General features: G+C 45.1%; 1 protein-coding gene across 3 annotated transcripts in view; it reads right to left on the reverse strand.

Annotated features, from left to right (window-relative positions):
- The window catches only part of CHD1 (chromodomain helicase DNA binding protein 1), a 1,172,453-nt gene that overhangs the window by 780,673 nt on the left and 379,336 nt on the right, over positions 1 to 12,444 (reverse strand). For all 3 annotated transcript variants that reach the window (XM_069225994.1, XM_069225985.1, XM_069225977.1), the window contains exon 17: positions 6,032 to 6,184. In XM_069225994.1, the coding sequence (XP_069082095.1) occupies positions 6,032 to 6,184 (153 nt within the window). The remainder of the gene's footprint in view (positions 1 to 6,031; positions 6,185 to 12,444) is intronic.

The raw sequence follows: 12,444 nt of genomic DNA on the forward strand, positions 1-12,444 counted from the left end.
CACCGATATGGCAGGCCCTACTAGCCCAGAGGGCAGGATGCAGGTACCCAAGTGTGAGGGCACCCCTGCATGAGCTGAGGTGCCCCTACAAACTCCAGCTCTATTTTCCTGGACTTTGTGATTGAGAGAAAGCCATTTTACCCATGTACTAAACACAGGTCAACCTGTGTCCAGCTACATAATGGTAACTCTGAACATGAGCATGTTTGGAATCAAACATGTCGGAATAATACCCCAATACTGTTGCCAGTACTGGTTGTATGGTTCCATGCTCTCAGGGGGCTCCTTCGAGGACCCCCAGCATTGCTCCTACAGGTCTTCTGAGGTTTTCTGGGCACCCAGCACCTGCTGCCACCCCTCAGACAGGTTTCTGCTCTCCTGCTGCTTTAACAACTCAAGCAGAGGAAGGCAGAACAAAGGATTTCCTTTTGGGAGAGGGAGGCACACCCTCCCCCTTTCGAAATAGGTATTACATGGCTTGGGAGGATTAGCCTCCCCAAGCCACTGGTATACTTTGAAGGGCACATTTGGTGTCCTCCTTGCATAAACCAGTTTGCACCAGTCCAGGCACCCCCGATGCCTACTCTGGAGCGACACTGGACAATGGAAAGGGGAGTGACCAGAGCTCCTCCAGGTGGCCACTTGATTCTGCCACCTTGAATCCAAGGTGGGCAGAGGCCCCTGGGAGCATATGAGTGGCCAGGTCAGGCAGGTGACATGATGGCCTCCTCCTGATAGGTTGTCTCCCTGCTAGGTGACCAATCCCCCTTCCTGGGCTATTTAGGGTTTCCTTCCCGGGTGGGTCTTCAGATTTGACATGCAAGATTTCAGAAGGACTCCTCTGCATCGTTTACTTCATTTTCTGGCCACCGGGTCAGCAACTGGACCCTCCAGGAACTGACAATCTGCAACTCCAGCGACGACTCCGCTTTGTAACATTGTTTCTCCGGCTCCTTCCAACAACAGCAAAATTTCCCTGGCTGAGCATCCTCAGAGGACAACGAGCCTTCCACCTGCACAAAAAGCAGGAAGGAATCTCCCTTGGCGTGAAGGAGTCACTCCCCTGTATCCGCAGACACCAACTGCAATGACGACCAGCTGCAAGGATCCTCTCTCGTACGGAACAGTGTGGATCCTGCATCATCGGTGGTGGTCTGGAGTGCTCCCCTTGGTCCTCTCTACCAGCTGTCCAACTTGGGAGACGGTAAGCCCTTGCCTCTTCTTGCAGGACAGTACCCCTGTGCACCGTGACTCTTGCAGCTACCAAGGCTTGTTTGCTCCTCCTCCAGGGGATCTTTGGGCTCCGAGTAGCCCCAGCCCCAGCACACCTTCTTGCAAAGCACAGTCTCCTCCCTGCTGCTCCAGCGACCCGTGGGTCATCTGTTGGGGTTGCCTCCTCTTCTTTTGACTCTCCCAGCTGTTGCTGGTCACTTCGCACTTCTCTCTTTGGGTCGAGTCCCCTGAGCCTTGCTGGTCCTCTTCAGCCTTGCAAAACCTTCTTCACTGACTCTTGCTTTTGCCAAGGCCTGTTGGTGGTTTTCCAGCACCACTGACTGACTGCATCATGACCAACTACATGGGACATCACTAGCATCACTTTTGGGACTCCTCTTCTGCTCCTGTGCTGCACTGCTGACTTTCTTCATTCACCATCGACCTGGTCCTCATCCATAGAAGGGTGGGTAGTGGCTCCTGCCACAGCCGGACAATCCAACTTGAACTTGACTGGGTCCCCTTCTTTTGCAGGTCCTCTTCTGTCAGGATCCACCTTTGGTTTCTTCCATTTTTGTCTAGGTCTTGCACTGTCCTTTTCCACAGTTCTCCTGTGGGTTTGGGGAAAAAACAGGTACTTACTTCTCTCCTGGTCGCTGGTGGGCGCCCTGGTACTTATATTTTGGGGTTCCTAGTTCCTCCAGCTCTCCCCTACCGATTCCACTTCCTTGGGTGGGGGCCTGTCTTTCGCATTCCACTGACTTAGTATATGGTTTGGTCTCCCCCAGCGTCTTCACTATTTGCTATTGTTTTTTACTATAGGCTATTGCTTCCTATGCTAATGACTGACTTCTAATTTGTACATAATAGCGTATTTACTTACCTCTTATTGGAGCATTGCCTATTCAGTATTTTAGCATTTGAGTTTCTATAATAAAGTATTTTTAACACTGTGTGGTTCTTTCATGTGTATAAGTTATGTGTTACTGTAGTGGTATTACAGAAGCTCTGCATGTCTTCTAGGTAAGTCTTGGCTGCTTACCCACAGCTACCTCTAGAGAACCCTGGCTTCCTAGACAGTCTACACCTCACGAACAGGGGAAAACCAGACCTGGTATAATGTGATAACACCATAGATTCTCACCACACACCAGGCCAGCTTCCTACAAGGGGGGGTTCTGTCATCTCTGCCATCTGGAGAGACCCGGTTGCATTTCAAAGGCGGCAAGGCCTTTGAAGCTCCCTGCTCTGGAATGTCCATCCTGCTCTGGACGAGTTATCACCTTTCATCTGGGCCGCCGAGAGTGTTGGCCCTCACCTCAGGGGGCTAGAATTTGCTCTGTGGTGGCTGCACTAGTTTGTACCAGTTAGTAAACACACCAGTAGCTGGGTAGAATTTCAGGAGGTTTCTCTACGGTGCTCTGTGTGCATTTATAAATAAATCCATCACTACGGTCAGTAAGGGTTTATTATTCTGAGATGTTTGATACCAAACATCCTAGGATTAAGAGAAGCCATCATGTAGCTGGGAAATCCGTAATGACCAATGTCCAGCACAGGCATTTAAAATGCCTTACTTGTGCACTTACTATGTCTCAACATTGACAGAGACATAGCAGGGGCATATATGCTCATGCATGCATGCCCTCACATGTGCATCGAGGCACCCAGCCTTGTGGTGACTTACAACTGGCACATGCAGTGATAGGGGGCCTGGCACACAAGGGTGTGTGACAGGTCATGTTTTCAATTTAGCCTACGCCAACACATGCAGTCTGCAATGGCAGCACTGAGTGGGTTAGTTGAGGGGCCCCTGAGGGTGGCACAACTGGTGCTGCACCCCTCGGAGACCTTCCTTAGTACTCCAGGCCCTGGGTACCATTTACTAGGGACTTGGAGTGCTAGCTAAAGAGTTTGCCAGTTGTGCAAAACAACTGTGCAGTTTTGGGGAAAGAGATCTGGCATTAGGGACCTGGTCAGAAGTCAAAGTCACATCAGAAACCATACGAAGAAATAGGGGCCAACCATGTCATGTATGAAAGGCTGCTTTCATACAACCTAAAACTCAATATGTGGTACTACAAATAAGGCATCTTAATATTAGAAAATAAATATTTATACATCTTATATAGAAACACACCTGTGCCACTTTAGTTAAGGCTGATGCCTCGATCCATAGGAAATCCGATCCTCCTATCCTCAAGTACTCTGGTATCCTATGACCAGTCTACTCTAAACTTGACAAATGTGAAAAGCTTGGGAGGATAACAATAATTTTGGCAAATTGTGTACAGATTAGAGAAACATTTCAAAAGTTATAAGGGGTGTCACAAAATATTTTGTCACACATGATGGGTTTTCCCAAAGGGAAATTTGGTGCAAGCTCAACTTCAAAACAGTTAAACAGATGGTCACCAAATTTAGATGGTGCAGCATTACTTTTCGTCACTTGGCACCTTCTATCGGTTTAGAAAAAAATCAGAGGTGGTGTGTTGGCAGTATAAAGCAAAATAGCACTTTCTTGTGAGCAAGTCAAAGTATTCTTCAAAAAACATACAAACAGCTCTCCACCCATGCGCAGTGCATGAGAATACAGAATAATTGAATGCCAGTGGAAACTAAGTGCAATAGTTGTTGGAACTCTGTTAAAGAGAGGGTCAGTATATGATAACATCTTGATTACAAATGATGAAAAGCCATTTTTCGTTGCTTTGAAAAAAATCAGTTACCACAACAAAGAGCCACACAGTGCTTGCAAATTCTCTATATTTATACCTATTGCAGAAATGTACAACATATCATTAAACGATTAAGTACAGTGGGTGACCCGTTCACAGTCATCACATTGCAGAGGTTGTACGGTGGGTGTGAACAATTCGTCCTATGACCAGCGATTGAAAATCCTTCTGGTACTGCCATTAGAAGAATTTCCCTTTTAGAAAATAAAGCTGTAACTTTGACGAAAGAGCTTCCCTTGTGTCTACAGTTTATTATTCATTTTCAGATTGTGCGGAGAGCAGCCTACATAGCGTGTTAAATTCACACAATTTCCAGGAACATTGTCAGTGATATAGGGTGCTGACTGCTTTGACAGAGATTGGTATTTTGGGGGCGTATCTTAGCACTGATCGAAGTGGGAGAGTTATTGCTGGAAGGGTGACAACGTACCAGACACCTCTACCTAGGCCATGTGTCCACCCCTGGAGCCCAAATAGTATTTCTGCACCAACTCGGCTGAGAACATCCCCAACCCCATGATATTTGAAATCTTTTGAGCATAGTTTTGACATACGTTGGCAGAGAGGGGGTAAAACCACAATTTCATCCCTCTTGCCATGGTGAATAGACGCATTGCTCAGGCTTCAATTAAAATGGCATCTAGGGGACCAGACGAGGTTGTGAGGCTTGCATGGATCCCACTACATTATCTGACCCAGACTGCCCTGCAAATGTCAAACTCTGGCTAAGATCACAGATTTGCTTTGCATTTCTGTGAAGGAAAGCTGTGGAATCTGCAGGCCTCCACTAAATCACAAAATTCCTACCGCCTATCTTTTATACGCTACTCATGATAAAAACAGCTTTCCATTTCTGTGGTTGGTACAACCGCCCACTACAGAAACCCATCAAATCTTGGACAATATAAAATCAATGAGGTCTCCACATGGTTATGGTTTTTGGTCAATGCCAATGACGTTTAAGATCCATGAACACATGACGCATTGTTTACATTTTTCTGCTTCTAAATCAATAAAGGTTTCTTTAATTAAAAAAAACAAATCTCAGATGTTCTGAAATGTAAGAAGAACCAATTAGAACAAGTCTCCACTTGCATGATATGGAATGTGACAGCACAGGATAGGACTAAGGCTTATCCTCTACTCTTAGTCACAAGGTCCATTAACACCTCATTTGAACATTCCAACCAAAGATCGATTTCCCAGCAATATTTCAGTGATTAGACATATCTTGGTCTCTACAGTATGCATCTGAATGCACAAAGTCCCAGCAGCTTTCTACATTACATCAGAAAAAGGCACCTGACCAGCCAAAGCGAAGGGAATTCAGCCTCAAAGAAGGTACTTGCGTTATGATTATCTACAAAGGCTGAGTGATAGTCCATCAACAGCAATAGATTATCTGTGTAACTCATCGTCTGTCCATCAAGAACGAGACATCTGAATGGGGTCTGAATTGGTCAAAAAATGCCATGAATTTTGAGATTGAGGGAGATAAAAACTTATGCATGGTACAAGTAGGCAAAGACAGCCAAAACGATATTAAACCAGGTTTAGTAGGTAGTTTTCTGGAACAGATGTGAAGATTTGAATTGATGTATCAACTCAAGTGTGTGTGGGCATGGCATTCCGTATCAGAGGTACATCCTCTCACAAAGTGAGTTTGAGAGTGGACATTTTGTGAAGTGTGGTGTATTGAGAACTTATATTGAAGTGTTTCTCAGAGAAAGCCCCATGAAGCAGGCTTATTTGCAGGTGGAACAAGATTCAAGTGTTAGCCACTAAAAGGAGTTTAGAACAGATGGATTTCACCATATTTTCTCATGCTAATACTCACTTTTTAAGATGACTGTAGGATGTTTTGAGTCTAATATGTAATACCGTAGTCTCTGTGCTGCTCGGAGATCTGTTGTCGGATCCATTAAGCCCTTTAGAATCATTAACATCCAGCAAACAAACAACCACAACAGTGTACTACACATTTTAGAAGACTACTCAATATATATCCATAAACCACATGCTAAACTGGAGAATACATCACATACTGCAACAGCATATCATGATTCAAGAAAATAAACTACCTGGAAAGAAAACTGACGGTACTTCAGATACTCTGCAAGAATATCAAGCATTCGCACCATCTGAGAGAAGATAAGAACTCTGTTGCCTCTTTCACGCAAACGAACCAGAAGTTTGTCGAGAAGAATGAGTTTACCGCTGCTACGGATTAAATGCTATGTGGGAAACAAAGAAGAAAAACATTATCACAACTTAACATAATGATGTGAACTATACATTTTATCCTCTTTTGTGTTTCCTCACAAAAACGTTTGCTTCGTCTAAGAACTCAATAGTAGAACTTAAATACTTGCCTGTAAAACAAACAGCACAGACCTCACCAATTTCACTAAACTCAAAAAATTAAATAGGAGCAGTAATTGTATGGTAGAATATAGAGGCTGGCTGGACTGATAATGCCAATAACTCACTGACAAATGAGCAGAAGTACTGATTAAGAGAAACAAGACTTCAGAATAAAGGTTTTCAGCACCACAACTATACATAAGCTCGAAGAGAGCACTTTTTAGAAAACTTAACACATTATTAACTTAATAAATTTGCATACCAATGTGTCATAACAAAGTAGACCGGGGAAAAATATATAAAAGCTAATGCAAGAAATGCAACACAATGACAAACAACAAGGTGTGATCAGGTAAAATAATGCCTGAAAATACCAACAAGGAGCTTTTCAATGTGCCACAGTAAATGCAGAGTGGGAAATAAGGAGGCTTGATATCAGTAGGGCAAAGGGTCGCGGAGGACTGGTGCACCTTTTGGTATCATCACTTCCTACTAGCTCAGTTTTGGGAGAAATGAAAGGAATGAACTGGCTGTTGGACAGGCTACAAGGGGTGTCCTGTTATTGAAGGCAACGCCAATTGGGTATCAATAGAACTTTCAGTAGTATTGGAGGAATTGACCAGCTGAGAAGAGCAAATTCAGTGAACAAACAAACTATTATCCTTCAAGAGCTGTAGAATTATTAGAAGAGTCATGAACAATAATTTGCTTGCAAGTCAGCTGCGGAGTTAAGAAGTTCAGATTACCAGGAGAGGTCTAATGCCTTTGAGAAACTGGCAGGGCCAAGGACGGCGATGACTAGGCCACCATGAGGGGATTAGTCAGTGCATTGCTGAATGTAGGTAAGGGACCAAATTTGAAGGCCTAGACAGTTTAAGGGCAGTGCAAAATAAGATTCTCCATATGTTGTAGGGTGCACATGATGGGGAGATCAGACACAACCCTATGCTCAAGTGGTTTATGAAGGAATCCACATTTCTGCATATCTTGTGGCGATGTCCCAACTACTGCTTCTATGGGATTAACTCAGAAGAGTGCTCCGAAGAATCTTGGGCACTAGTATCCATTTCCAGTGAAAAGAAGATCTGCTGGGAATACCAAATGAGAAAGACCTAACTGGACAATGGAAGACAATGATGAGACTGGGAATAGCAGTTGTCTTTCGAGAGATACCACAGAGATGAGGACGCCCTGCTCAACTTCATCTAAAGGCTTGCGGAAGGATTATGGATTCGTATATGGCAAAGTAGAGGGTTAACTATGAAGGAAGGGGATGCCTGCAAACGTTTGAGAATAAAATACATTTCTTACCTGTAAATGCAGTTCTGCAGTATTTGAATAATTGTCCATCATTGAAGTTCGAGTCCCACAGTATAAAATAGAAAGCAGTACAGTTTAACATTGCCTAGAAGGACTAAAACATTTACTTTAATAACTTAACATTGCAATCAGATGCCAGCACCCTCTAGAACACTGCCTTTAGAGGCTTCATTCCTTCAGATTTTCTAGTATTAGACCTGACAAAATAAATGTAAAAGGTTAATGGTGAGTCTCTCAGGGGAGGATGGTAGGTTGCATGTGAATCTATGAACGACAGCAACACTGGAGAACTGCAGTTACAGGTAAGTAACATTTCTTCTCCAGTACTGCATCTTTCATAGATTCACATGCTTCAATAAGAATAGCTAGCAGTTAAAACACATGTACAATAACAATTATAATGACAAAATAGCCGATTGTGGGATAACACAATAAGCAAATGCTCAGCTTATTGGAATAAATAACGCAATACTGCTTGTCCCACAGCTGCATCTCTCTGCACTACCAACTCCAGGCAGTAGAGTTATGTAAACATGCGTGTGTTCTTACATGTTAGGGCTCTACAGATGTCCTGAAAAGAAACACCTGCAATTGTCGCAGAGAGACGTCTGAAAGTGTGTCAGAGGTCTTCCAGCCTTATAGTGGCACAACATAATAGCAGCTGAAATCCATTGAGCTACACTTAGGCGTGGAAAGTGGAATACCTTTACGATGGTTACAATATGCAACTAGTTTGATTGTCTTGTCCAGTGTAAATAGAATTTCAGGACCTCCAATATGTAGGTAAGTACCCTGTTTTTTGGCATGGTTACCCCTACTTTTTGCCTGCTGTCAGTGTGTTTTGCCTGTTTTCACTGGGAACCTTCTAACGAGGACCGCAGTGATTGTGCTCTCTCCCTCTAAATTTGGTTGCTTGGGACTTTGCACACCCCACAATTGGTAGTCTGATGTCCCCCTATAAGTCCTTATTAGTATATGTAGTATTAGTATATGGTACTTAGGTACCCAGGGCATTGGGGCACCAGGGGTTCCCCATGGTCTGCATCATGTATTGTGTAAACCATGGGAGCCCATGCAAAATACGTCTGCAGGCCTGCCATTGCAGCCTGCGTGAAAAGTGCATGCACCCTTTCACTACAGGTCACTGCAAGAGGACACTAAGTCACCCCTATGGTCGGTCCTACTATCCCAGAGGGCAAGGTGCAGGTACCTGTGTGTGAGGGCACCCCTGCATGAGAAGATGTGCCCCTACTTACTCCAGCTCCATTACACTGGACTTCGTACGTGTAGGAAAGCCATTTTACCTGTGTCCAGCTACATAATGGTAACTCTGAACCTGGGCATGTTTGGTATCAAACATGTCGGAATAGTACCCCAATACTGTTGACCGTATTAGTTGTATGATCCCATACACTTTGGGGGCTCCTTAGATGACCCCTAGAATTGCTCATACCAGTCTTCTGGGGTTTGCTGTGCAGCGCACGCTGCTGCCACCCCTCAGACAGGTTTCTGCCCACCTGCTGCTAGACCACCTCAGGCAAAGGAAGGCATATTAAAGAATCTCCCTTGGAAATAGATGTTACATGGCTAGGAAGGGGTAGCCTCCCCAAGCCACCAGTATGCTTTGAAGGGCACATTTGGTGCCCTCCTTGCATAAACCAGTTCACACCTGTCTGGCGTGAAACTGGGCAAACAAAAGGGGAGTGACCACTCTTCTGTCAATCACCCTAGGAACTGCAACATTTCCTCGGCTGTGCATCCTCTAAGAGCAGCGAGTATTCAGCCTGCACAAGAAGTAAGAAGGAATCTCCCTTAGAGTGAAGGAGTCACTCCCCTGCATCTGCAAGCACCAGCTGCAACGATGACTAGCTGCATGGATCTACTCTCCTCTGGGACTGCATGGATTCTGCATCACAGGTGGTGGTCTGGAGTGGTCCCCCTTGGTCCTCTTTACCAGCTGTCCAACTTGGGAGATGGTAAGCCCTTGCCTCTCCTTGCAGGACAGTACCCCTGTGCACAGTGACTCTTGCAGCTAACAAGGCTTGTTTGCTCCTTCTCCAAGGGATCTTCAGGCTCCATGTAGTGCTGACCCACAGCAATCCTTTCGGCAAAGCACAGTCTCCTGCCTGCTGCTCCAGCGACGTAGGACTCCTCTTTAGGTGTGCTGAGTGGGCTTCACTGCAACTCCTGTGCCTACTGCCCGTGGTTCATCTGTGGGGGCTGCCTCCTCTTCTTGTGACTCTCCCAGCTGCTCAGGGTCACCTTGGACTCCCCCCCTGAGGTCGAGCCCCCTGGGCTTGCTGGTACTCTTCAGCATTGCAAACGTTCTCCGTCTCTTGCATTAGCCAAGGCTTGTTGGTGTTTTTTTCAACACCGCTAACCGACTACATCATGACCACCGATTTAATCACTTGCATCACTTCTGGGACTCTGCTTCAGCTCCTGTGCTGCACTGCTGAACATCTTTGTCCACCGTCGACCTGGTCCTGCATCCACAGAAGAGTGGGTAGTGGCTCCTGCCACAACCAGACACTCCATCTCAAACTAGACTTGGTCCTCTTCCTTTGCAGGCCCTCTTCTGTCAGGATCCACCTTTGGTTTCTTCCAGTGTTGGTGGGGTCTTGCACACTCCTTTTCCAAAGCCCTCCTGTTGGGTTTGGGGAAAGCCAGGTACTTACCTCTCCTCCACTGGTCGCTGGGGGTCACCATAGTCCTTACCTTTTGGGGCTCCTAGTTCCTCCAGCTCCCTTCTCCTCATTCCACATCCTTGGGTGGGGGACTGCCTTTCACATTTGACTTTTTTAGTATATGGTGTGGCACTCCCCTAGGGCCCTCACTATTTAATATTGTTTTTACCAATGCATATTGCTTTCTATGCTATTTACTGATTGCTAAAGTGTATATAATAGTGAGTTTACTTACTTCCAGTTGGGGGATAGCCTGCCCAGTATTCTACTATTTGTGTTATTATAATAAAGTACCTCTATATTTATAACACTGTGTGGTTCTTTCATGTGTGTAAGTGATGTGTGACTATAGTGGTATTGCATACGCTCTGCATGTCTCCTGGAAAATCTTGGTTGATCAGCCACAGCTACCTCTAGATAGCCCTGGTTTCCTAGAGACAGCTTACACTCTCACTAATAGGGGATACCTGGAATAAGGTGATAACACCATAGGTGCTCACCACACACCAGGCCAGCTTCCTACACAATATATGTAAGATTTTCATTAAGAAACAATGTTTTCAGGACAATTGGTTCAATTAAATGAAAAGCAGTAGAAACATTAAGGATGAATCTGGGATTGGTTCATATAATCACACTATTATATTTGAGCTGCATAAATGGTTCTTTTATTGCGAAGGCTTGTATTTCATTAACTCTTCTTCCTGATGTCAGAGGAAATAAATGTGCCATTTTCCATGGTACAATTTCATATCAGCTTTGTGAAAGGGTTAAAATGTAGCCTTCATTAGTTGTAAGGTCATTGTGTTATGTTGCCAAGATTGAGGAAGTTGCTTTATTGGAGCAAAGACTATGAAAAGATCTTTAAACCCTTCCATGCTGAGGATGGCCGGGAGCCGTCCTCAGCTGTGGTGCTTGTGTGCTGAGGATGGCTACCGGATGGTATACTAGTCAGGAAATCGCTCCGGTGTGGACACCAGAGGGATGCCCTGCTTCAAAGAACAGCCTCCAGAAGTGAGGAACAGGTTTTCATTGAAATTACATTAAGCTGACGTCATTTAAATGAAAACGAAAGTGAAATTAGCCCATCAGCTCATCTCACTTTTCCTGCCTCAGTGCTCAGGGGGCTATCTCAGACCCACAACCACCGAGGCAGGCAGGCAGAAGTATCGCTGGAAAGGGGAGAATCTCTCCTCTAGAAACCAGGAAGGGAAAGAGACACAAGGGGAAGGGGGAGCGACACAAGAACAAGGGGAGCAGATCAGCAAAATTAGTTCCCCCCCCCCCTCCCTACCAGTCTCCCCCCACACGCCCAGGGGGGCAGAAAGGCCACTAGACACCAGGGACTTGTATATATATGGAAAATGTCACTTACCCAGTGTACATCTGTTCGTGGCATGAGACGCTGCAGATTCACATGCTGTGCATTATCCTGCCATCTAGTGTTGGGCTCGGAGTGTTACAAGTTGTTTTTCTTCGAAGAAGTCTTTTCGAGTCACGAGACCGAGGGACTCCTCCCTTTTCGGCTCCATTGCGCATGGGCGTCGACTCCATCTTAGATTGTTTTCCCCCCAGAGGGTGAGGTAGGAGTTGTTAATATACTAGATGTGCCCATGCAATGGAGTAGGTATGTATGTACTTAGTGTGTATTAAAATAATATTTATTTACAAATTTACAATTTTCATTCAACTAATAACGGCTACAGGCTCCCGGGGAGGTGGTAGGGCGCATGTGAATCTGCAGCGTCTCATGCCACAAACAGATGTACACTGGGTAAGTGACATTTTCCGTTCAGTGGCATGTGTAGCTGCAGATACACATGCTGTGCATAGACTAATAAGCAGTAATCTCCCCAAAAAGCAGTGGCTTAGCCTGTAGGAGTTGAAGTTGTCTGAAATAATGTTCCTAATACAGCCTGTCCAACTGTGGCTTGTTGTGTTGTTAACACATCTACACAGTAATGCTTTGTGAATGTATGAGGCGTAGACCAGGTGGCTGCCTTACAAATTTCTGTCATAGGTATATTCCCCAGAAAAGCCATTGTGGCGCCTTTTTTCCTAGTGGAATGCTGTAAGGAAATGCCTCCTTGGCATGGTTACCCCCTGACTTTTTGCCTTTACTG

Source organism: Pleurodeles waltl, chromosome 1_1 (genome assembly GCF_031143425.1).
Source record: "Pleurodeles waltl isolate 20211129_DDA chromosome 1_1, aPleWal1.hap1.20221129, whole genome shotgun sequence".
In the NCBI taxonomy this organism is placed as follows: Eukaryota; Metazoa; Chordata; class Amphibia; order Caudata; family Salamandridae; genus Pleurodeles; species Pleurodeles waltl.